The sequence below is a fragment of the Xiphias gladius genome, chromosome 23, assembly GCF_016859285.1.
Source record: "Xiphias gladius isolate SHS-SW01 ecotype Sanya breed wild chromosome 23, ASM1685928v1, whole genome shotgun sequence".
NCBI classification, from domain to species: Eukaryota; Metazoa; Chordata; class Actinopteri; order Istiophoriformes; family Xiphiidae; genus Xiphias; species Xiphias gladius.
Genome location: NC_053422.1, coordinates 14,946,005 through 14,973,271, shown reverse-complemented (window position 1 = coordinate 14,973,271; position 27,267 = coordinate 14,946,005). Strand labels below are relative to the sequence as shown.

At 42.2% G+C, this 27,267-nt stretch overlaps 2 protein-coding genes across 2 annotated transcripts; both read right to left on the bottom strand.

The window, feature by feature from the left end:
• Positions 1 to 771: 771 nt before the first annotated feature.
• LOC120785103 (catenin delta-1-like) lies at positions 772 to 13,498 on the bottom strand. Its single transcript, XM_040119462.1, is given in 20 exon segments — positions 772 to 2,679; positions 4,333 to 4,437; positions 4,638 to 4,705; positions 4,814 to 4,855; positions 5,021 to 5,223; positions 5,372 to 5,564; positions 5,739 to 5,889; positions 6,029 to 6,156; positions 6,529 to 6,597; positions 6,944 to 6,961; positions 7,192 to 7,345; positions 7,484 to 7,601; positions 7,717 to 7,909; positions 8,459 to 8,681; positions 8,779 to 9,019; positions 9,204 to 9,485; positions 9,977 to 10,368; positions 10,486 to 10,554; positions 13,290 to 13,477; positions 13,480 to 13,498. Coding segments are annotated over 19 exon segments (2,811 nt in total). The 3' UTR covers positions 772 to 2,679; positions 4,333 to 4,377.
• Positions 13,499 to 22,401: 8,903 nt separating this feature from the next.
• On the bottom strand, positions 22,402 to 26,910 carry LOC120784868 (zinc finger protein 8-like). The gene is made up of 4 exons (XM_040118975.1): positions 26,482 to 26,910; positions 25,555 to 25,655; positions 25,388 to 25,463; positions 22,402 to 24,554 (listed from the first exon to the last, which is right to left on the bottom strand). Exons 1-4 carry the CDS (start codon positions 26,774 to 26,776, stop codon positions 23,737 to 23,739), a joined length of 1,290 nt encoding a protein of 429 aa, XP_039974909.1. The 5' UTR covers positions 26,777 to 26,910; the 3' UTR covers positions 22,402 to 23,736.
• Between the last annotated feature and the right edge of the window lie 357 nt (positions 26,911 to 27,267).

Here is a 27,267-nt window from a genome sequence, read left to right as displayed (position 1 = left end):
TTGCAAATTTAAAATTACAGAGGACACAGACTCCTTAATGTTATCTACAGACCTGCCTCTTACACACTAATTTAAAGAGTCTAGGGAGAGTGAACATGCATTATTCAGTACTTGGAAAAGTTTTTTGTTTTTTTTTACTCAACATGACCATATATATTTACAGATTAACTTCTGTGACTTGGTAGGGCTCACAGGTTGACACATAAACATCAGCTTGGCTAATGACAGAGTTTCACATTCTTGACAAGCACCTAAGGCCCTCGTGATCCAGCAGCTGCTTCTCTCAGTCTGTGTGTGCGCATTTCAGATATGTGGCATACCGGAAACACCAAGACACTTTCTCGTCCTGGTGTGTTCCTTCGACATGTCTGGGGCCTGACAAACATACACACACACACGTACATGACAGCTATTCCCTGTCAGCATGCGGCTCAGAGTGTAACCGGAGACAGCAGCAAAGCTGATAATGTCAACACTTAACAGCCTTTAACTGTGCTGTGGTGCACATCGTGTTTTAAGGTTAATCGGCTTTATACAGGAATGAACACAAGACCTTAGCACAGTTTGGGATTTTAAGTTGGGAGATGAAAAGGTCTGGTGACACCACTGACTTCACGGATAAAGACCCTTGATAATTAATGGATTAAAAAAGAAAAAGAAAAAAGAAAAAAAAAAAACAAGCCAAATGAAGGACACGGATTTGGGGAGTGAATATCTGACATAGTGTGAAGTTTGTGCGTTTGCCATTTGCCTTGACAAAAGCAAGGGGATGAAATTACTCAGTCAGCCAGACCGCCTCTCTTTAATTAGAAGTGTTTATCTACACGATACAGCAGTCCTTCCTCACCTCACAATACAGACACGTCAGTCACATGTTGACAAACCTTGTCTAAGAAAACATCTTTATTTATAAAAAAACAACAACAGTATTACCAGTTACATACTTTACTGAAAAAAGCAACTTCTCAGAGCCAAGGCAGGTATGAATGGTACATCATAATATTACATGTATAGGCAATAGTACAAACATACTATGTGTGTGGAAAATACAAAACAAAAAACAAAGATGATTGGTCTCTTTTGCCTTTAAAACAAGTCAATGGTAAAACTGGGACTAAAAAGTAGAACAAATTGCATAATTCTCTCACCCAACACTCCCGCACCCCAAAATAAAATACAAACCAGAAAGAAGGAAGTACAAAAAGAAGGTTTAAAAAAAAAAAAAAAAAAAAAAAAGGATCATAGACCAAAATGTGCTTTTTGTACACCATTGTCCAACATCAATCTCTCTCCCCCAATCTGTCTCAAGTCTCCTGAGTGAAAAAGCCTCCCAAGATTTTTATGTAAAACGGCACAAACTGAATCCAAATGTTCACGTACAAATGGCTAAAGCACAAAAATAGAGTAAGTAGTGTTTTTTTTTGTGGGGGGGGGTTTACAAGTTTGTGGACAAATCAGAATAAAGGTAAGACTATTTAGTCCAAAGAGACTCTCCTGAAGTGTTTGTTACGGTGAAGTAGGTTGTGTCAATAATGTTAACCTTTAGTAGAAGAGCATGGAATGGTTTCTGAAGCAGGATGTCAAAATGTTTTAGAGTTTTAGTGGTGTATGTTCCTAGCTTCACATTTCAGGAACAGGTTCGATGTCTTGTACTCAAAGTCAAAACACAGCAGCTGAAATGATCATTTGCTCCACAGGGGGGGTAAAAGAAAAAGTTGGAAATTAAGGTATCAAACACAAAAAGAGGCTTTTGGTACATGAAAACTAAGAAAAAAAATGCTTTGTCACAGGAATAGGAGCAAACAATAAAAACAGACAACATGAACAGAAGAAATAATCAATGTGTGGTCTTATGGGTCTCTCACTCACACACACACACACACACACACACACACACACACACACACAGACAGGTCCATATTCAATTTTTCGAACGCACGGCCACAGGTTTACTGTTTGACAAATATACACACACCTGCCTTTTCTTGTCTACTCCTGTGCTCATCCCAACCGAAAGAAAATAACTCTAGACGGGAAAATAACTCCTATATAAACATTCTCAATCTACAGGCCGACCGTCGGTCTGCCGGTGCGTCCCAACCTCCCAACAATCCCAGTAAAGGGATGATTTAAATTAATGAGCCAAAACTAATGCAGTCATCCCATTTTCTTTTTATATACAGTATATACCCTACATAGAAAGTCTGCATACAAATTCATTATTAGGATGTGGGTGTTGGCAGCATTGATAAAAATGTATCAAAAATGTTGACAATAGCAAGGAAAAAAAAAAAAAAAAAAAAGCAGGATGACAACACCAAAATTAAACGATTGTCAACAAAAGTGATTGCTTTTACAGAAGAACTATAATTTAAAAAACAGAATATATTTTTGTTGCTACACTTGAATGAATTTGTAAAAAGTAGGTAAGTATCTGGACGTGTGTGTTGCGCAAATGAACCTTTTCGCCTGCAACACAACCACTTTCTTTGGATGCCAACCCTCATCTTCCAATCCCATCTGCGTGGCGATAGAGAGAGAGAAAGAGGAGGGGAAAGGAGGAGGGGGGGGGACATCGGTTGAGCGAGGGAGAGAGACTGTGCATCTGGATCTTCTCTCCTCAGTAGCAGTGGTAGGGCAAGGACGGCCCAGTCTGAGTGATGCACACTATCAGTTTTTCTGGAGGAACAGAGCAAAAATGCGCTGATTATAACGGAGTCAAAATATAAGCACAGGAAATTTTATTTGGTTCATTTACACATTAAACAAGGAGGCAACACAAAGACTCACTATGTGGTATAAATATGGAATGCTGCACAGGAGTGCTGTCACAACATCCTGATTTGCAATAATACTTTAATACCAATATGAAATTAAACTGAATATAGTTTGAATTCAGCATTGAATTTTATCTTGACCTTTGAACAGATAGTTCAGAAAGCTTATAAACGTTATGTTACTGTAATCACAGTTTTCCCTGTAATACATTAGTAAAACACACTACGTTTGATAGTCAGTAACTACAGTCACTGGCCTAAAATGTGCTACACTCGAAATTTCGACACAATTATCCTCTGGCCCACTGAATTAAAAATGAATGTCAATATCTGTCAAAAAAAGATCTTGTGCCGTCCTGCATCAGCAAGTCTATGTGGGAGGGTAAAAGGTAAGTAAAGTACAAAATGGAGGACAACCTTGAATAAATAATGCATTGATAATAGATATTCTTACTAATTTTACTGGATTTTTGTGCTATGTAAAACTAAAATTATCAGTGTGCTATATAATGTATCTAAGTGCAGACAGCACTAATGCAGGAACGAGTCAAGATAGTTGTGGAAGGTTGTGAACTGGAGGAGTTTCTAGTTGAATTAGAAAAACTAAAGATAATTTAAAAAGTATAACAGTGAGACATGACATTATCTTGTTATTTTAGAAAAGTAACAAGTAAATCAATGATGGACTGTTATTTCAGGGTAACACTTCTCACTGATCAATTAATCATTCTTCTTAAAAGTTTATTTTCCTGTTTAATCCTCATTCTCATTCTGTTGTTAAGTCGCTAGTTCCCCAACACAACAAAAAGACCTAATACAGTGAATCTATCTATTCTGCCACGTGTTGTTGTGATACCCTGCAGCACCACAAGAGTGCAATGAAACACTAATCAAAGGTCACTGGCAAAACGGAGTACCTGGAGACAAATATTCGTGCAACATGAAAACAGTTTCAAACACAACACTACATTACATTCCTAGAGCAAGTGTAAATCAATAACAGATGCCGCTTGAAGATACACAAAACTATTTTGAGATGACAATGATCAAACCAAATGTCACGTCAAAACCCCCTTTTGCAAAAGTTACAAAGCTTTTAAAAGGAAATTTGGTAACACAAATTAAACTTAAGAAACTGCTTTTCTGTGACACTGCATCATTTTAGTTCTTTGACGTTTTATAGTAGTTATAATATTTTGTAATTAAAATTAGCATTTGTATAAAAGTCAAAGTTCTGGTATTGTGACAACACTTCTGCACAAACAACATTTATTATTCTGACGCTTCTTAATCTTTATTGTTAGTCTGGGATTCATCTCTACGCTGACAAACTGCATGGACCACAATGCACAAGGAGCACCTTGCAGCATACTCTATCAGCATGTGCACATCACATCAGGGTATCATATAGTTAGGAATCAGTACAATGGATCCTAACCAGTGATTCGGTACACCATCATAGAAAGGGACCAATTTTCACTGAGGGTTTGAAGCTACATGACAGAATGGAAAAGAACTCAGAGTCCATGCAGAACGAGAGGTCAGTTGGACATACCATGCTGTTACATGCAGAGGGGGGGTAGAGGGGAGGGTGGGAGGGCTAACCATCGTAGGAGTCCAACAGAGGCAGGGAGCCCTTTCTGCCCCCATACACCCCTCGCTGAGACAACCAGAGAAAGAGAGAGAAGAGGGAGAGGAAGTGAGTGTGAGAAAATTGTCAGTAACTGTGCGTTTTTAAAGGCTGTCAATGAAAAAAGGTTAAAGTCAGGAAGTATTCATAGTGGTGCAGGAGATAAGGGGTTAGTGATGTTAAATGAGTAAATCCATTATGTGAATGAGGGTGAGCATGATAAACAGTACCGGTAAAGTGTCTGTGGTCTCATCCAGAGTGTGTCTCCTCTCCCTCTGATCCAGTGTAGAGTAGGCCTCTAAAATGCGATGAAAAAAAAAAAAAAAATTATCACAGATGTCATCTTGACAAACACATTTTCTATAAATTTGTCCTGATCCAAAACAGTGATGATAAATGTACTAACCGGGGCCGAGGTCATTTAGTGGAATCATATCCCTCTTTTCCCCTAAGATGAAGCAAAACAGGGTCAAGTCAAAACAAAACCAAAGCATTAACTTTACAAACATTTTTACCTTCTATAAAATACACCATCTGCAACTATTTTATCAAATGTAGGATTTAAATGTGGCTAAAATAATTTTAAACCATACATTATTTCTCCAACACTGACCTCTGTCCAGCAGTGGCGTGGTGCTGTCTTCATAGGTGCCATTAGCTCGAGTGCTCGGGCCATTGGTGGTGCTGGTGTTGGGGTTGACCATGAAATCTGTCTTCTTCCAGCCGTCTTTCTCAAGAGGCCGACGGAGCTCCTTATGGGCCCAGACCAGCTGCAGCACCTGGCCCGCCCCTCGCACCTCACGATCCGAACGTTTGCTGTGGGATACGGGGAGACACGTTCAGGCTTAGAAAAGAGGATGTTTTCTGCCTTGTGCCCTGAGCGGGGGTATAGAACCTGCACTTGTTTTGCCCAAAAATATGAAAAGCACAATTTTTGTCCTGTCTTTGAACAAAACACACTTACCCATCCTTGTTAATTAGCACCAGCCTCTCAATGCCCTGCGAGGCTCGGAGGGTCTTTGCTGCCTCCAGACTGTTGCCTAGCACCTCAGTGAGCGTGCTCAGTACAGACACCACTGTCTCCTCTGATAGAATGCGCCCAGACTGACTCTGGCCTCCAGGCAGGTTGGCCACAAGGTGAGGCACTGCATGCAAACCTACAGAGGAAACGCACAGTATAGTTCAGCTTTCCAAAAACCTGCACATGCATAACAAAGAACAATGAATATTATAGATAGCAAAATAAACTTCATTATTATCAAGCAAAATTAGAAATGTAAGTCATATTCTTGGGTAATATTTGAGAGTTTTCTACAAGCTAACATCCGTACCGAGCAGTTCACAGTTGCGGTTGTCGATGGCAAGGTTCCTCAAGGCTCCGGACATAGCTCTAACCACACGGTCATTGCCATGAGCCAGTAGTTCTGCCATCATGGGAAGACCCTTCTCCAGACGCACGGTGGCCCGGATATATCGACCATACTGAACAACAAGCAGATAAAGAGGGAGATTTTTTTTTACACCAACCCCAGTTTCATTCCAATAACTTCATGGGACAAACTAATTTACAGTTACTGAGAGTATATATTTTATAGAAGTTTATTTAGAAAATGGTACTAACAGTCCATCGGCCAGCACACAGGTTCTGGATGGCACCAGCAGCAGCCTCCAGCACCGAGGGGTTCTTGCTCTCTCTTAGCAGTGATGTGTAAACACGAACCACCTCTGGCTGGAACAACAGCTCATAGCCTGAAGTTGACAGAAAGAGAGGGGTGTTAGTTTAGATTGGAGAATGACAAACTTCAGCATTTGTGCCTGAAACAGGTATAGCCTAAACCAAAAGTTACTTCTACCAGCTGAGCCTGGTATTGTGAAATGGTTCAGACTCAACATGAAACATCTTAATCACTGAGACTTTAGAAGACAAGTATAGTAGCCTAATAGTCATACTTTCATATCCATGTAGTGTGGTGCAGGCATCATCATAAAATATAAACCAAAAGAAAAATATATTATTGATGAAATTATGTCCAATTAATAGGAATTTGTACCTGGTCATATAAATGATCTACTCTACAGAAGAATGAATTAACGTTTGGAAGGAAAATGTTACACACATACCTTTGGCAGGTGTTGTCCTCTTTGGGATATCCACCTGATCTGTGCTTCCATCATCTCCGTCCTTCTTCCCTGCAGCAAGAAAACAAATAAAAAAAGATAGAACATGAAAGTTTGAGCTGAAGGAATGGTAGAGATTACGCGAAGGTTGTTGAGATGAGAGTACAGTTATCCTCAGTCCTTTACTTTGGTACATTGTTATGAAAAACGCAACCATGCAACCAGTGGAACAAGCACTTTGAGCATGCAGTGTTGTTTGACATCAGGTGATCATGCCCATGTACTGCATGTGAATTCAACATTATTATACATTCTTATTGCTCTAGTGAACTATTATTATGTGTTAGTAAAATGAATGATGACAGCGTGGTCAGTAGTTTCAAAAAAGTTCACGACAACACTAAGAGGGGAATCTTACCTTTGGAAAACCACTCATCTAAACACAGCAGAGAGAGGGGAGGAAGTCAAGGAGGGTGGGAAGAAAGAAGAGAGAAAGGTAAGACGAAGGAAGGAGGAGAAAGCGGAGGAAAAGGAGGGAAACAGCGGTAGAGTGTGAAAAACAGCGACAGGTGTTTCCGCCATCAACAAGCTCACACCCACCAGTAGCTATCCATCTTTCAACAGACACGAAGTAACTGGAAGCTGTAACAGCTGTCTGACACTGACCTTTGCCCTTTCGAGAGCCAAAGCAGCCACCTTTGTTTGTGGGGGCCAGTCCCTGGTTGAGGGGCGTGGTGTCTGCGTAACGTTCACAGCCAGGGACCTCACGGTGAACCTGATAGGACAGATTCCTCAGGAGGCAGACGCAGTTCTCCACCAACTTGAGGAAAAAGGCGAAAAGACAATCAGACATGGAGATTCACAGAAGATGGTGCTTTTGTCATGAGTAAAAAGGACCAAAGGTAAAATCTCTCTTTTTAAGTGTAAAAATCTGTAACTGTCTTAAGTGAGTAGGTACCTTATTATCCACATCTTTGCGGTTGATCTGTGACTGGACAATATACATGAGTGAATCCACCAATCCTGTGCATTCTCTCAGCTTTCGTCTGGCCTCGCTGCGTTCTGAACTCACATTCCTGTTGGAGAGAGGGAGAGATGTTAAGCACATAATTGCATGTTTTCTTCTCAAAATAAATCTCTTTCTCCTTCGTTGACCTTCTTTTCTTTCCATTCATTGATCCCCTTGCATACCTAAGGCAGCCAGCAGTGTTGGTCAAGGCGGTCTCCCACTCCAGATGGCGTGGTTTGCAGCTCTCCTCTCCACCGTTGCTCCCTCGCTCCCAGCCCGAGTGGGGAACTATCACCTCGTCAGCTAGGGCATGCAGGGCGTGGTCCACGATCTCCATCTTTACTGAGTCGTGGGATGAGAGGTTCCACAAGGTGCCTGGGATGATATAATAAATACTGTTACTATCACTGCAATAAAAGAGACAGTTTAGCCATTAAAATAAAATATAACCAATGAAAGAATCATGCTTCTGCTCTCATCCATCTCTTTTTTAAATTCCGACTTGTCAAGTTATTTGAGTAAGGCCCTCAGTCATGTAGCACAGGGACAGCAGTCTGTTTTGTGGTGTGGTGCAGGCCAAGACCACTATAAAAATAAGTTATAATTACTTAAGTGTGTTTGTTCCGTGACATATTTCAATTTATATATAATACCGTACCATAACACGCGTCACATGCCATTAAAAGTTTGTTTTATTTATTTCCTCTTATATCTTTTGTCTCATCCATGCTGGATTGAATGTGTTTGGGTTTTCTTCTTTTTTGTTCACAAGCGTCTCATGTCTACATTGTTATGACAAAACCAAAGCAATAAAGCAACCAAACCTATGCATGAGATCAAAAAGGTTACAACATATAATAAGAGTGTACATTTAAAAGTATTCAAAACTTATTATCCATTCAAGCATCATATGATCCGTGATACCTGTGATAGTGTCAGTGAGATCCTGGTCATGGGTTTTCCTCAATAGCCTGACAAGAGCGGGCACTCCGTCGCAGTTCTTTATGGCGATCTTGTTGTCTGGGTCTCGCCCATATGAAATGTTCTTTAGAGCTCCGCAGGCAGAGTGGTGCACCTCCTTGCTGGGGTGGTCCAGCATTGACACCAAGGATGGGATACCCTTAAGGCGACGTACTTCTGACTTAATCTAGATATACACACGCAAAATTAGCAAACTCACGTCAAGGATTTGCCAAATAACCACTGTACTGCTATTCTGCATTTGAATGTGACAGTTGTTTCACCTTGTCATTTTTGAATGTGAGATGCTGGAGGAAGGCAGCAGCGTTGGTCTTGACAGGGTCCAGACGGTAGTTCAACATGGCGATGACCTCCGGGAGCTCAGGCTGTCTCCATGAGGCAGGAGGAGCCTTCCTCAGTGTGCTGTCCAGTGAAGCCATGCTCCCCCTCTCCAACGTCATGGGAACACCCCAGGGATAAGGGTCAACTCCTCCCATGTCACCATCCAGAGTGTCCTCACAGCTCCTGCATGTCGTCGAAGGAGAAAGAGAAAAGGAGGAGAAGGAGAAAAATTATGAGGTGCGTCTCAAGTAACATTTCCAAATTTGCAGATTAAATGCAGTGCAGATATGTTAGATACATACATTGTCCAAATGAAGAAAAACCTAGCGTGAGATAAAATAGCAACGCAATGTCTTTCGTGTTTTACCTGAGTCTTCGTCTGTCCATACCCCCAGGACCCGGCCCCAGACGTGGCATGGTACCATAGCCTCCAGGGTGCATGGGTGGAGGCCCCATGCTGTAGTCATCATATCCCACACTGCGCTGGTCATCCTCCAGACCGTAGTGGCCATGGCCATAACGCATTTCCATCGCTGACCCCATGGCCCTCATTCCCCTGCTCACCTGGGGCTGTGCTGCATAGGGATCAAGTTGCTGACGGCTTGGGGCCCGGTAGCCTGAATCCAAAGTTCTGTAGCCATCAACTGGCCTGTGGAGAGCCGGGATGGGATCAGAGTCGTTAAAGTGACATCCCATCCTTAGTTATCCCCCTTTCATACTGCCACACTGATGTCGTAAAAATTTCTATGTGAAGTCAATCTAAAGGTTTCAACAGCCGTTATCTAGCTTCACAACCCTGATTCTGACCAGGACTGGAATGAGATCAGACACATCTTTATGTTGGTGTGAATGGGGAACATGTATTTCTACATGAACTAAAGGTTAGTGTCTGGTTATTATGGTATAACTGTAACTATAAATTCTGTTCTTGTGAATCTCAGATTGTTTAGAACATGTAGCTTCTTCCATTGCATTTCCATAAGGTGAGAGTATAAAGGCAAAAATTCTGTTTAGCAAATACATAGTGCTTACTTTAAGGTCAGTGGTTTGCAAATGGAGAACCAGACCTGCTTTAACAGTCAGCTGATATTTTGATCTGAGTGGTTAACCCCCCCCCCCTCCCAAATAGGGTTCTTGTACCTGTAACGATCTTCCATGTGTGAGCCCCTGCTCAGACTAGTGTATGTTTCTGATGGCGGGCCAACCCGGTAGTCATCGTAACCACCTACAGGGCCGTAGTGGTAGTTTCTGGGTACTGTGGCAGTGGGGTAGTCTCCTGCTCCAGGCTGCCTGTAAGGACGGTCTAGTGTGGCGCTGTAGCCGCCCATACCAGACACAGATAAGCCCCCGTCAATGGACATTGAGTCAGAGGGCAGGACTGTGCGTGAGATTGGTTTCTTCATATGAGGGAGGCTCGTGTCTGGCCGTCGTGTGGTTCCCTCTTCAGAAAAGACTGAGTGTACTTCCTGGGAGTCGTCGTCTGGTGTGTAGCTCTCATCTAGATTGCTGTGTGCAGGGTCCACCATCCTGTACTGTAGCAGAGACATTATACACATTTATATATTTTTTTAAATCACTGGCACTTACTGCATACATTTAATAAAAATAACTAAATTTACACGATAACCTACACACACACAAACACATACCTGTGTGCCGTTTATGTACGAGTCAGTCAGTTTCAGTCGTTCTATGTCTGCATCCCCTAAACACCCGTTCTGGGATGAAAGAGAGACACAACTGAAATACATTGTGTAAAAATAATGTGATGGCACCAGGAATTTTACTGAAATAGTCATTCAAGTAGGACTGAAGGCCTGATTCCCAGTAGCCAGTGCTGTGTATTTTCTCACAGCCACCCAGATGATGTGACTGCTTCTGAAGCACATTCAGAAGTGACCAAACTATCCCTATGTGTTCATGGTCTCTGAATCACTTCCAGACTTGGAGGAGGACATTTTGGAGTGTAGCCATTCATCCTCACACCCTACTTCCTCCTGCTCTAATCTGTTACATAATCAATGACTTTGAATCTTTGTAACCTGGACCCTTTCTACCTAACCCTGAGTAATACTTTGTATGCAATATAACTGCCACAGTTATGATCAATTGCCTCAAGCAGAATCACATGTAAACACAAGATAATCAGGCTACCATTTGGGATACTAATGACTGATACAAGACAAAACAATGTCATGAGCCTTATCAAACATTTCACTTACAGGAGAATGTCATACTGTACTTTATATTATGTCCACAAGGAGGCCCGGCGATGGGAAGTGAAGATTGTACTTTTACAAGGACACACTTCCTCCACAGCTGCTCTTTCCTATAATACCATCTCATTTAAAAGAAGCTCTGTCATGCATTTAGAGCAGTTCTGGCAGAGCATGCATATCTTCATCACAATTAATATTTTTAGAGACAAAACAATTACAGTTAGCCCAAGGCCAAAAGCACAGAATCCTTCTTTCTTAGCCTTCATCCTTCAGCTGCTACACACTAATCAGAGGAGTCACTTTCATAAGAGACAAAACACAAGACCTAATCCATGTCAGCAAGCCCTTAAAAAGGAAGGAAATATTTAGGAATAGATTTTAAACTATTCTACCCAATCAGTGTACAATGCCAAATTCTAAAAAAATTTGCTTAAATGTCAATCCGTGAATACTGTACTGCCTGACCTTTTGTTACCTGAGAGCATAATGATAATGGCTCTACTTTGCTCCTTCAAGCCCACAGGCACCTAAGTGAAGTATGTCACTCTCTGATAGTGAAGTCTTTTAGTAGAGACTACAATACAGGACAAGAAGGAAACAGTAGAACCAACTCAGCTGTAAGCAAAACAGCAGAGTGGGAGTCTTAAAGCTCAAGACTGATAAACACACAAATAGAAGGGGTGGGCAATATAGGGGAGAGAAAATATAAATAAATAAATAAAAATCTTCCACCACGGGATATATTGTTTTCTAATGCAATATCTAGATTGTGATTAAGTACATTTTCTGGAAAACGAACTGAGAAACAATTCATAGATAAAATAACCATGTGGGAATGTCTGTCTGTTGGTTCTTACAGCATATTAAATAGCTAATAGATCAAGGTACTTCATCACATTGATGCAAGAATCTAATAAAAATCAAATTTTCCAATGTAAATTTTCCTGGTCATCAATTTGCAACATGATTTGCTATGGTCAAGTTCAACAAAGAGATATTAAAGTGACAGCTACCATTGTATTCATGAATTTGAGATGAAGAAAACTGTCAATTAATCAGTCTATTGACAGAAAATTAATCAGCAACTATTTTGATAATTGATTAGTCATTTAAGTAATTTTTTTTTACGCTAAAAGGCAAAAAAAATTTAACTGGTTCTGACTGCTCTAATGTGAATATTTACTGGTTTTCTTAATACTCTATCACTGATTATCTTGGGTTTTAGACTGTTGTTTCGTCAAAACAAGCAAACGTCAACTTGGACTCTGGGATATTATGATGGGGATTTTTTCAGAAGTTGCTGACATTTTGTAGCATAAAACAGTTACTAAAGAAAATGAATGGCAGGCTAACTTGATCATAAAAATTTGTTAGTTGCAGCGGTAAACGGTTTGTCAAAATCTCTGATGTTACACAAATTCACAGTCTAGTGGTATATATTATCATTATAACATCTAATCACCTGGAGGAGGAATACAAAATACAAGTGATTTTACTACATGAATTTCACATATAACTTGGGATTTTGTTTATGTTCAATGCACAAAAGATAACTGCATGCAAAATAATACTTATGAATACGTATGGAGCAGGCACAACAGATGTAATGAATATCGTATTTAACAAGTGATTGATAAATTATTTAAATTTAAATGAAAATAAAAAAGACAAAATCATTTCATAATGATAAGAAACCACACGAAGAACTATGCGACACATGCACGACAGATGACTGCATACCAAAACACGACATGCTGGAACTGCACGGCAGGTGCAGTCGAAAGGTGTACATGTGTTTGTCAGAGTGTATCCGGTGAGTGACACTTAAGGCATGCTGAAAGTGTGTGACGACGACCACATCAGGCATGTTAAAAGTAGTAGGACTATGTGCAGGCACAAAGTGATAAGTTTGCAGATGAGGGTGAACAGACAGATGGTCTTACAAGATACAAAGACAATGGAAAAAGCTTCTTTAAAAAAGCGACATTAAATGACGATGCACACAAACGTACACGGACATAAACTCGCCGAGCGATGGTGGAGAGGAGGCGAGACGGAGGGGAGAAGGGATGAACGGTGAATGGATTGGTGTCAGAGGAAGAAAATGATGCACGAATTCACTGGAAGGATTGGATGGAGGGAATGAAGATCCATGTGTTGAAGGTGAAAGATGGGGGCTGGAGACGCCTACGAGACTCTGGACGGGGATGTTAGGTTTTGTTGGGGAGTGTTACCTGTGTGTAAGGGAGGGGGCGACCCAGGGCAGAGGGGCTGGTGGCAGGGAGGCCCACTCTCCTCCTCTCCTCCTCCAGCGCCCGGGTCAGCTGTTCAAACTGCACCTCCTGCTCCCTGACCGACTCCAGCAGAGCTGCTGCGCTCTCACACTGCTCCATACACACTACACAGCCCCAAGGGGAAAGAGGGGGGCGTTACACACATCCATACAGCCTCAAACACACTACAGCACAGGGAAAGGGAGTCTAACAGGAACAGACACACTTCTCCGTACAAAGTATAGCAACATCCACAGGTTGCAGGATATTTGGGCTGATGTTAAGTGGGATCTGATTTGCCTTCTTGGAAACCCATCAACACTGCTAGGAATGCACAACAGCAGATCTCTACTTTCAGCCTCAGCTATGAACATATAGAGGTCACGACTGTAATGACATGTTTCTGGTGTAAAATCAGATATGAACACGAGGTGGTGTAATGATTTCATTCATTCAAAGTTTTTTTCCCCACACATAGATACTATATAAGTGGCTGTCCTAATACATTTGAGCTACCTTAAGCTATAGTGGAACTTATGAAACTTATATCACACGAAGTCTGTTAAATGCGACACTGCCAACGGTAAGTGCAGCCGCGAAATCACGTCAGGATGAGGATCGCTGGAAAAAGCAAAAAACAAAAAAAAAACTACCCAGTTAGTGCCATAAAAACTATACTCTGCATGACACATAGCTGTAAATTTGTCGGGTCTGACAAACAGAACATAGGACGTACACTGCAGGAAGAGGGTAACGATGACGGAGGGGATAGTCTTTAAAAGCCTGGTCATTTCACTGAACATAAATATTGCAACGTATTGATCATGAATAGGTGGCGATAGTTGTTGTAATTTTAAATTTGTCAATATCATCATTCCCTAAATAAAAATCAATAAACATATCACCACTCAACACGTGCATGAAGGAGTCCACTGGGCTTTTGACTCAGACGCCACACCAGAAAATATTTTCTTAAACGCTAACAGCAGACAGATTTTTGGATAAATCCCCTGCAGTTTGTAGACTTAGTAGACTAGCAAAACAGCATTGGTGTAATGCCAGAACGCTAAAAGGAACATTCCTTTTAATAAAAGGAAAAAACATTTTTGTTCTACCTTCTAGAAGAATATGGAATGTCAGCATATACATGTTTATCTAATTGATCTGTAATTTTGGCTAAGAAGCTGCAGAATCAGAATATGGTTGCCTGGTGTTGGCTTAAATGGAAATTTTGCTATCATTGGTTATGTCATTATTTTATTTTTAGTGACTATTTTATCTATGTATCAGCAGGTTAATATATGGTGATCCAGAATCTACACTAAAGAAACTGTCAAAGAGGATGAGGCCTATTTCACACAAAAAGAAACACCCTTAGTACTTTTTAGTGGAAACATAACCACAACACAGGACATTTAATTCAAGGAGAACTTCATACTTCTCTTTACTGTTTACGCACACAGCAGAAAACACACACCAGCAGAGAGACACTCTCAAAGCTCATTTCAGAGAAAAGCAGGAATACACACCTTCACCTGTGGGGGTGGTTTGGTAGAGGAGGTGAGAGATCACGCCAAGGTCAGAGGTTGAGCTCTAGATGCTCATGTGTAGAAGGTCACCGAACCACCAAGCCCAGAAACAAGGAGGAATGGACTGCAGAGAAGGAAAGACGGAGAGTTGGAGGGAACAGAATAATAGGGAAGGAGAGAGAGAAAAATGTTTTAGTGAAGGCTGAAGGCACCTCTGTTTGAAAAACAGCAACTTAGTGAGAATACCGTACAAGTGTGTCAACAAGATTGCGTTTGCTCTGTGAGCAGAAAAACACAGCAAGAGACCGAGACATACAGTAGCTCCAGCCTTTTAGACACACCCTGTATTTACTCAACATTTGGCCTGCATACAGCAGCTAGCTGCGGTAAGCTGACCAACCTGTAGCTCTTTCTGGGCCAGAGAGCATTGATTGTCAGCAGAAAGAGACAGATCGTTTTAAAGATAGTAACATCCTTCGGAAATATTTTCATATGTTCTCTTATCAAGTCATCTTTTCCTTCTCCAGCTTAATGTAGCGAATTTTTTGTTTTTCCTTCCAGCCTTTCTTCTCTAATCAGTCTTCATCTACCTCTGGCCAAACTCTTTCAGTCTGCTACTCTTATTCTTTCAACTTAACTGCCTTTTAATCCCTCCCCCTACAGAGCTTTGTTATCTTGACCGGGTTCTGAAGGAAAGACATTGTTATATCAGAGCCAAACAAGTGGAGACTCAGATCCTCTTATCTGTTGATACACCCTCTGCTGCAGCAGCCCAGCTCCCCTCAGCCCTAGCTTGAAAGTTGAATAAACCCAGGCACTGCCCCACTCACACACACACACACACACACACACACACACACACACACACACCTGCATGACCGGTTGGACAAGGTAGAGGAGGGGCGACCGAATTTCAGTCTCTTAATGTCTCTCTCTGTCTGGCCAACATGCACAGACACACTACGCTTCTCTGAGAGTCATGAATTTGGATAACAGATGGGGACCTGCATTTACACTTTAGGCAGCAGGTGTTTGTGTGCACAACAGGTAGAGTGTTAACACTTTCATACAAGGAGACAAAAACAGGTGTGTAATAAGTTCAAAAGGAGCGATGGTGACAAATGACTCATAGTTTCACCTGCTTCAGATTGCCCAAAAGACAGACAGGCGTGATAACACCGTTTGATAGACTATTTCGACACCCTTTAGCCAGTAAAATGAAGTCTGCAGAGGCTGCGTGTGTTCCTGGATGTGTGTCAATTGAATGACTAACACACACACTAACACACACACACACACACACACATACGTATATGACTGTGCTTATTTAAAAAAAAGTTCCAGCTTGGGGTGTGCCCACTGTGGGAGAAAAGGGAGTAAAATGGGATGGCATGATGAGAAAATGAGGAGTGGCTGAAGTGAATTTCCAAAGAAAATGGAATGTGTAAGAACCAAAACCAGGATTTGCATATGGGCTAAGTCTGACTGACAGGAAGACATGATGTCACTTATACACACACTGTCCTGTGTTTGGTGGCTGTAGCGACCCAGAGCCATGACCTCCCACCTGAGCAAATCACAAACTGCTGCCCTGTACCACACATGCCTATATATGGTCATAGCCAGGACAGGGCTGATATTATCCACCAGAGAGAGAGAGAGAGAGAGAGAGAGAGAGAGAGAGAGAGACAGACAGACAGACAGAGAGAGCGAGAGAGAGCGAGACAGACAGACAGACAGAGCGAGAGAGAGCGAGACAGACAGACAGACAGACAGACAGAGAGCAAGAGAGAGAGAGAGAGAGACAGAGAGAGGCAGAGAGCTGCAAACAAATAAAACAAGCAGAAAGACTCACAGTGAAAAAAGACTGAACGGGAGTGAGAGGGTGAGCAGGAGCGAGGGGGGGGGGGTAGAGATAAGGAAAAGAGTGCTGAATAAAAGATAAAAGCTAATCTTGCATTCCTAGAATTGTCTCCTGCCAATTCAGCACAGTAGCCCACCCACTCATTCACTGCAAAACGACCTTAGTGGGACACTGGCTAATAATCATTCAGAGGTCTGTCGCAGCACTTCAAGGCAGGTATATTGGTCACAAGGACCCAAACAGAGAAACACAAACTATTTGACCATAATTTTATATCACATGTAAACACTTTCTCACTCTTCACCTTATTCCTGATGCAGCATATAAATCATTATTAAAATGCTACACATTATCTCATTTCACTAATGACTGTAACTGCCATTCATACGAGATTGATTACAAACTGTGATTAATAATTATTGGCAAGTTTACGTGGGAATGTGGTTCTGTGTGTGTGTGTGTGTGTGTCTGTCTGTTTTAACCGCAGCCAGAGCAGGGAATTTGCAGCTGTCTGTCCGGGAGGTTGTTGGAACAATGAGAAGTTTGTGCAACTGAGATCACGAACGCAAGTATAAAAGGAATTGGAAAGTGAGGAGGACATCATTGGACACATTTCAGTGCATCTGTGTTTGTCTGTGTGTGTGTGCGTGCGCGCTCACGCATGTGTGTGTAGTTCATGTTGCTCACACTTATGACTTCTGTCCTCCACCAATCACCCTCTCTCACAGCTGTTAGTTTCAGCCTTGGAGGTCGGCGGTGAGTTTCGTTGAACAATGAAAACAATTTGTGTCGTCCCAGAGCCGCTCCCCTCCCCTTTCCCCTCCTACCCGCGTCCTGAGAAACAGGATGTTATGGATACGACATCAGAGACGAGTAAAGGGACATGACTTTGGCTCACCAAAAAATATTTTCCTCAACAGATCTGCTTGTACACAGAATCATGAGAGCCTACACTTTAATGATTACCCTGATGGTTGGCCTCCTCCATTTACAGAGTGTTTTTGCAGTGAAAATCCCCCATGGTCAATGTGCTGATCATAAGACCACAAACCACTTCCCACTTTGCTATTGTTTTCTACCTACTGTTTTCTGTTCTGCTTTTACGGCCTTCCGGAAGCAATCTCTGAAGCTGCACTACTGAATCATCACATATTAATTTTTTTTATTTTTGCATGTTTTAAGTTACATTATCGCGGTACATTTATATTGGAAAGTGTTCCCATAGCCTAACCACTGAATCTTGAAAAACTGTGTTTACTTTTTTTTAAGAAGTTGAAACAATTAGTTGATTGACAATTCAAATCTATTGGAAACAACTTTGATAACTGATTAATTGTTTGTCATTTTTAGGCCAACAAAATAAAAAAAATCACTAGCTCCAACGTCCGAATGTGAATGATTGTTGGTTTTCTTACTCTTATAATACAGCAAATTTATCATCTTAGGGTTTTGGGGTGTTCACTGAACGAAACAAACAATCTGATGAAATCACTGTCAGGCCTTCGAATTATAAATGTCCATTTTTTACTATTTTCTGACATTTATAGAGAATATAATCTTCACAGTATTGGATAATGTAAAATAATCCTTAGTTGCTGGCCTTAGTTGCATGGACTTTGAATGTACAAAAGCCCATGTATAAGTCACTATTAACAGAAAAACCCAATGTTTTTTAAAATCTTTAAAAGGGTGGGTGGGGGAACGAGAGCGCACAGAGAAAGGGTCGTGTTCTGCTGTCCCAAACATGACGGTAACAAACTGTCAAAAATGTCAAGCACAGTGCCTTGAGGTCAACAACTCCTCAAACTTCTGACCCAGCCCTGACACACCACGAGTCACATATCTCCATCTGCCTCTGGAGCAATCAGTCAGCATGACTCACTCAACCCTGTCAGAAGACATCTGTGATCATACATGTATTTAACCAACAATACAGTCTTTGTAGTCTTACTATAACTCTGGTTATATCAAGGCGCAATAAGCGCCTACACCTGCAATGAGCAGCAAAATCTCAAACTAAAACAACATATTCAGTGTCAAAATGCACATCTTGGGGTAACTGACACTGCAATTTGCTGATAAGTCATTGTGATGCCACTGGCGCTGGTTTAAGATGAGCGTGGCTTGTAATGGGATTGAAGCTTTAGCCCACTAATCCACTTACCTCCTAACACATACACACACCATGTTGACATGCACGCACATATGTACACACACATAAACACACACATACACATTAGGCCCTTTGTGGATTAACCTGCACACCTAAAGAGAGCAGACACAATTAGGCTCGGCGTCAGGAGCATGCATCAACAATCAAACAATGACTTGGAAACAAGTAGTCATGAAAGGCTGATACAGGGGTGTTATTACTGGCGGTACCTGTAGCACTGGCCCAGTGTTATCTACACACATTCTATATAACCCTAAACCACGACGGTATTAAAACCCACAAGGAAGGCACTAATCTAGACTGCAATATGTGCCCGTGTGAAACCAGTGTCGGCAAGGGACAAGCTAATTTATTTGTTCACACTAAGGCTGACAGTTATCCCCACCCAGGCATTTATTTTCCTACCAAAACAAGTTCGCACAGGACCCACCCAACAGGTTCACAGGCTGACAAACTAAAAATCCCAGCCTGTGTGACAGAAGACAACTGCAGGACCACCACCCTTAAAAAACAGACCCAAATACACAAAACAGGCTCAACGTCCAGTATAAGTACACGTCTAATCATTCAAGTAATGAGGTTTCCACAATTACCTTTAGCTACATTCTTCTCTCTGGGGTCGAGGTGATGAAATCTACTGATAAAAATGTCTGCTTCCGACACAAAGACGCGTGAAAAACGAGACAACACCAGCAGCAACATTAACTAGGTCAGACCACAGTAAATGTGTATGACCAGGGAGCCAAACCCGCCCGACCGTCACGTTGTCATGCCCCCTGTTGATCTCCAAACCCTCTCCTCACTAGCAGACCTCGGCCTGAACCATCTGGAGCCGGCAGCACTTACCTAGCGCCCGCCCTGATCTATCAGACAAAAACCCTACATACAGTCCTGAACTGATTTGCCAACGTAATGCATCAACCCGGGGCAGGACCGACGAGCAACGAGTCGGCAGAATTAGCATTAAACGCGGAGCCAGTAACAAAAACACGTTGGTATGAAATGAGTCTCAAGAACAAAGACTCGCGCATTTGAGCATTGAGTTACTCGGTGGTTTTGCTAACGCTACAGACTAGATAAATGACAATGTTGGAGATCAAATCGGCCCGGTTGGCCACAATGCTCGCTCAGCGCCCGTGTGACCTGGTTTGGCTGTCTTGCTGCGTTAGCATCACAATAACCCACATAGCCGACAAGCTGGCTAACGTTAGCACAGCAAACACAGATTAGCCGCAAGAGCTGGAGTTGGCGTGCGTTCAGCTAAGCGGCCTTTCAAGCTAATTTAGACGGTGTTGTCTGTTTTAACCGTTGGTATCAAGGACCGGTGTGAATCGCTTATCACGGGAAGGCAACGGAACCGCCGCGGCTCAAGGTTTGAACTTTAAGTTAGCATCGAAAGCTAACGTTAGCCTCGGAGGGTCGTGTTGCTGATACGTCGATGTGACCACTCCTTGCCAACGCTGCAGTGCACCCACTATCTGTGTCTGTGTCTGTCTGTGTGTGTTTGTAGGGGGGGGGGTAAAACAAAAAAAAACAACGGGAGCCCCGTTATATCAACCATCTGGCACCATTTAGGAATTTCACTCACCTGCTCGCGGAAAGCCTGCCCCGACGCCTTCCAGACTACTCCGCTTTTTGGTGTGTTTTCTCCCCTCTTTTCCCCTCCTTCTCCGGCTTCTGGGTCAAGCTCGTTAAAGACGAAGCGACATCACCGAGTTTTCTATCAAAGAGAGGGCGGGATCAACCAGCGGCTTTACCGTAAACACTGCGCAGACACAAATCCTCCTCTCATACAGGTGTTCGTCATAGCTTGCAATATAGTCCCACTCATTCTGTGGTCAGCTACCGGAATAAAGCACTTGGGTTCATATCAGTCTAAAACTACGACTAACCTCATTTGGGGGCCCACACTACACATTTCACACCATACTATCTCCCCAGGCACCCAGAAACCAACCCGTACGCTAAAGAAGAAATGATTAATCGACTAATATTAATTGATTAGTCGAGTGACAGAAAATTAACCGGCAACAGTTTTGATTTTTTTTTAGCAAAAATTCACTGGCATCAGCTTCACAAATGTAAATACCTGCTACTTTCCCAGTTTTCTATGATATTAAACTATAGTGACTATTGAGTCAGGCAACAAAGGCAATTTGAACATGTTGGGTTTCATGGAATAACAACCGGCCTTTCTCCGTTATTTTCTGACATTTTTAAAATTAAACAATCAAAAAGACATATTGATAATGAACATAATTGCTGGTTGCAGCCTAAAAAGGATTCAGTGATGGATTAATACTAGCTTGCCCTTGTTTTTCTGGGTGTTAATTACTTGACCCGCAAAAAAATGGAAGCAGTTTACAACAAATGAGCACAGTATACACTAAAACAATTAAGGTGGTAAGCTGATTTTTTTGGGAGAGTCTCTTCTCTCTACAACTAAGTTGATTGATAATGACAGTTATGCAAGTTTCAAACACATTTGTGATTAATCAAAATTATGTAGACGCAAATGATGTGTGTCTGTGTGCATATGTGTATGAGATGTGTAATGATGTAAACCTGGAGCTTTTGGGGCCTGCATTGCTCAGTTTGCTAGTCCAGCCTTGTATAAAACACACACTATCTGATACGAGCGAGCCTAGGCTTTTAAAAGGGGAGTAGGAGCTTTAAACTCTGTTGCAGTAAGGTAATAAATAGGGGGCCTCCCACTGCCTCCTCTCTCCTCCCATTTTCCAACTGTCACGCCCTCATCCTCACATTTACACACACTAATGTCATGTTCATTGATTGCCCAAGAACAATAGCCCAAGAGGAAGCAGCATTTCTTGGGGAAGTACAACAACAGCATTCCACACCAACGTGACAAGATTACTGGCACATAAAAACACTACCAGTGACCATCACATCGCCCCATGTGCCTGATCAGTAACACATGTAGTAATAAGACAAATCAAGCCTGACCAGAGAACAATTTAGGATCATTGCACGACTGTAATTCTAAAACACCACTGAAGTGTTGAACTTCATGTTTTCTCTTAATGTTTCTACAGCTTTTGGAGTAATTATTACACTTTTAGTCCTGTTTCTTAGGTTTAATGTATTTCTGACATTACAGATATTGGGGTGAAATCAAAGCAAAGCAAGTACAAAACTTGACAAACAATAATTTAGTGTGGCCAGGATGGAAAGATGAACAATACAAGGAATTTCCCCCAGTTTCCCTCAGAGACTGCCCCCCCCCGACACACACACACACACACACACACACACACACACACACACACACAGTGCTACAGCATGAGTCAATATCTGAGTCACAATAATTACTAAGAGCAAAAACAATGCTGCACTCTAGAGGTGTAAAATGAGACTTTATGATGTAGAAAACTGTTGTTTAAAAAAAAAAAAAAAATCAATCTGCAATCATAATTGCATATCCAGACTACAAATCCACAGGCAGAATGCTCAGTGAATTTATTATTGCCCACTGTGAAACTATCTGGAAGTATAAAGGGAGGAAAAAGAGAGCCACAACAGAGACAAGAGTGGAGGTAGTTTGTTTTTAAATGAAACATATGCACATACACATAAAATGAAGGAGGGGGAAATGAATCTCTCCTTATGCTAGGTATGGCGATCATATAAAACAAGCCACGCATTCTAATTAGTTATAATGTTCAGACTGATAAGTCCAAGTCTGAAGTTTAGTCTGTTTGTCTGGGAATTTGTGTCAGCTATGTGAAAGGAAAAACTACTGAACTGCGTGTAGCTCTGCAAACTTTTAAAACAGTCACAGTCACACTTTTCATTGGACCTCTCTATAACATTGCCTATTGTAAATGGGGTTTGGTGATGTGATAGTACATACCGTGATATAATAGAAATTTTTCAACCATATCATAACTGGATTGGGATCTCTTTAATATACATATAAGGCCAGTGAGGGCAAAACAATGAGCAGAACTGCTTTAAGCCAGAATTGGACTGACATGACTGTTGCATCAATGTGATACCTTCATTTGTAAATCATTTAGTAAATTGAATTAGTCCAACTCTAATTCCTGTTTGGTTATTTTTATAAACATTAAAACAGTTTCTAAACATTATAGATGAACTCGCTTTCTTGCGTTTTAAAACGAAAATGTACTGTATCACAATTATATCAATATCACAATATAAAACCACATACAGCGATAGAAAATGTATCCATATTGCTCATCCACAGCTGTACTAAGTTTCCTTTTTTTTTTCCAATCTCACTGTCCACCATGTTTCTGTTCACTTTAGTATCCGTTGCACACTCAGCCGTTCAGGTAGGAGTCCAGTGCTGCACTAGAGCTGTGTAATGCAGAGTAGGTAAAGTCACGGTAAAAAAAAAAAAAAAAAAAGTTACTCAAGCAGCATTAAGATACAGTCACCTTAAATGATGAACTTGAGCTGATGTGAGGCGTCAAAGTTTGACTGATTTTCAAACAGTATAAAAATTCACTCTTCCATTCTCCCTGGCCAGGAAGGAAAACCAAAAAAGGCATTTTATTTTTGAAGGTTGTTTTCCTATTGCTGGTTTTCCTAGAATTAAAAAGAATGCAAAAAGTGTCATCTCACTGAACAGAGATCATGCATGCTCGGGTCCTTATTTAGAGCCACAACAGTCCATTGATTTTAGTGCTAAGTTGTCCAGATATACACCGATTACCTGTAGGTTATTAAGTACATTTGACCCATGACAAACACATTTCCCCAAAATATACATTGTGGCACAAGTGTCAGTAACATACTAAAAAAAAATGTAAAAACGCCACGTTAAAACCCTCTAAGTCGTTTCATCATTTATGTTCAGAGCACCCCGTTGGTGTTGTGTGTGATCATGTGTCTGCGCAGGTTGCTGGGGTTGTTAAAGCTGGCAGTGCACTGATTGCAGGTGTACGGCTTCTCTCCGGAGTGAGTCCTCAGGTGGATCTTCAGGCTGCCGTTCTGCGTGAAGCGCTTCCCGCACTGGGGGCAAGCGTACGGCTTCTCACCGGTGTGAATGCGCATGTGGATGCTCAGCGTGGTCTTGTTGACGAATGACTTGCCGCACAAGGAGCACGGAACGGGCGACTCTCCGGTGTGACTTGCCCGGTGAACAATCAGGTCTTCGCGGCTGAGGAAGCGCTCGCCGCAGAAGCTGCAGTCCAGGGATTTGTTGACCGCGTGAGGGAACACGTTCTGCTGCTGAGGGAAGTGGCTGATGTGACTGGGGTGCCCCACTTGACCATCAGCTCCTACTATTGTTGTTTTCATTGCAGAATTCAATGTCGTTGAAGCCATTTGAGTGGAATGATTTCTTTCCAGCTGGCTGTTACTCCCCAGTCCAACATTGTTATCCTGCATCACTCTCACTGGTGCTCTGTCATTGACACCAGTGGTGAAACTGAGGAGACTGTCATGGGTGATGCTGTGTTCTGGAGACAGAGAGCTAAAAGCCTGAAGTTCAGAAGCAGTGAAGAGGGTGTCGCCCTCCTCCTGCAGAGGCCCTTCTCCTCGGCCGTGAACACTCACGATTCTCAGCTCCTCATTATCTCCTGTCAGGCAGGAGGAACCAGCAGGCAGTAAATTCTGAGTCCCTGTGGCAACACCGCCCTGCGCACTGTGGCTTCCAAAGTCATCTTGACCTGAAAAGATCAAACCACAAAATGAAATTTGTGAATCAGGGCTGGTATTTATAAAACCTCCCAAAAATATTCCTAAGAATATTCCTCGGCCTTTTAACCCCCTCACCCCCCCACTGGACTGAATCATCCAGTGCTGAACTTTATGTGTCATGGCTGAATCATGCAATTCATTATGGTTCAATGCACCCTGTATTATAATAAATCACCCCAGAAGCCAACTCACTGACATCCAACATGACATATGCTTCAATATACTGAGGCATACAAGAATGCAGCTTGTATAATAAAATAATAATATAATAATAATAATAATAATGCTGACATGACATTCGGGATATTATTTGTTTATAATAATTAATAATAATTTTTGAAGTGACGATCTGTCCTGTCAAAGCGTGTTTGTTGGCAGATTGAATAAATGTTAAATTGTTTCTCGTCTTCCAGAGGCAAGAGTGCAGGATCCGACTGCAAAATGAAAATGCTTCCCTTAAAATCTCTGAGGCGACGCTAAGTGGCATTTCAAGTTTTGAATCCCATTCCTTCAGCTGTGACAGAAATGAATATCTATTTTAAAAGTTAATTTTCTGCTGACAAAAAACCTAACAAAAATGCATAAAAGCGGGATAATATTGAAGCTGTTGACATATCCCTTCGTTACAAAGCACATGGCCAGTCGCCCCAGCCCAGATCTAGTCCAGTGAAATCAGCAGCTTTTGATCCCGTCTTAGCCGATGTGCCTGATGTGCCCTTGAGCAAAACACAGAATAACTCTCAGCTCCTGTGGATCACTAGCTGACACTCAGGTGTTGAATTATTAAAAACAGCCCACTCACCCACAACTGGCACGCATCCTCCAATGTCGTCTTCATCTTTGATCAGGATGACATCCGGACTCTCCACGTCTGCGCACTAACAAATAAGAACCCCTCTGCATGAACAAACACATTCTTTTAAATAAAAACTATTAGCTACTGACAGTCCCCGTGTGTGCTGTGATTACCTGCGCCTGAGGGACGGAGGACGACATCTTGTTCTCTGACTGTAGAGAAATAGAAACGGCTTCCCCAGCAGCCTTTTGAGCCACTGGTGGCTTAATGACAACTGAAATGAGGAAATAAAACGACATAATTTCAGGGCCATGGAAGGTGATGGGGAAGGGTGTAAGTTCACCGTCCACAGCGGCAGAGTTGTGAATTAGATGCACATACACCACCAGATAGAGGAAGCTACTTCAGTCTTCTAAACTAACAAATCTTTTTGTGTATCTAATGCAAGGCTTCGCGATAGATACTGGCCCTGTAAACCTATGGTGATCACTTTCGTTTGAAGCAATGGCAGCGGTGTGGTCATGAATTGGAGAGGGTTTTGCCAAAGGGTGCATCGTGAACAAGACCTTTATTTGACTGACAGCTTGTCAAGACTTTTTTTTTTTTTTTTTTAATTATTATTTTATTAGCATTTGTGGAAAGCCCCATTTCTTCAGCGTGTGTTTGCCGCAGCGGTTGAATTTACTTCTTTTCACCTCAACGACCAACACCATACGTCATTTGCCCTAACTTTTGCGCACAGCCGCAGGCGTCTTCAATCGACCACTGCGATGTAGAGCGAATCAGATCAAGCTCACACGTGATAAAAAGTTATTGATCACCACCAGAGCGGGAGAAGGAAAACACAGAATCAGTGACGTCGGTGTGACGTGAGAGGGAGCAGCGGTTATTGATTAGCAGTTCATTGACTACTGATACAGTCCGGCTTTAAGGAGACCGTTTGAATTGAAATAGAAAGCAATTAGTCGGAATGAGAAATTTGATAAAAGTGGGTCTTAAATTGTTAACTGGTCTGCAGGAGGAGAGCGTAGCTTGTTACTCGAGTGTGAAGTTGTTGTTGTTGTTGTTGTTGTGTTTTTTTAAGTGGAAGTAGTCGTTACTTTGCGATTTCGCCCGCGGTTTGGGGATATTCCCTCTGATCGGAGAGAAGCGGCTCGCCGGTCGGTTCGTCCTGGTCTGCAGCCGGAGGGAGAAGAGCTCGCTCCTCATCACCTTCATCCTCATCCTCAGGGCTTCGTTTTCCTTCAGGCTCTGGGTTAAATGCAGGCGGAGAGACGCCGAGCTCTCCGAGAAGAGCTGGCTGATTTCCGCCACCGCCGCCTTCACCAGCACGTCCATGATGGACAGGAGCTGCGACTCCAGGTTCAGGCTGCCCGGCGGCATGTTTGCAGACATGTTTCACGCTGCCGCGGCCGAGAACAACGTTGGAGAACAGCGCGACACGATCGACGGGCGAGCTCACGAGAAGCGACAACACAATGGCCTTTCCGGTAGCATGACGCCGATTACCGTAAATACTGGAGAGCGGAGGCTTGACTTCTTCCTCGTCGACAGACTCTGACCGAACGGTCGGCGTCGAGGCTTCACTAAAATACCACTCACCTTCAACACAAAGGCAACCGTGACTAAACGCGCAGCCGGTGATATTGATAATTCACCCATAGCCTAGTTTAGAGATAGAGGAGGAAGAGTGGGTGGGTGACTCAATGAAAAACAGGATTGTTTCACCCATGTGTTTATGAATGTAATTCGTTCAAAGGTATTTAAATGTAGGTTTTATTCATTTATTTATTCGTTTACTCCCTCTCACAAACTGAAGGATAAACACTGCTTATCAAATGTCCTTTGACCTAGAAAGGCTCTTAAATGTAAAAGAGCTCCAGAGT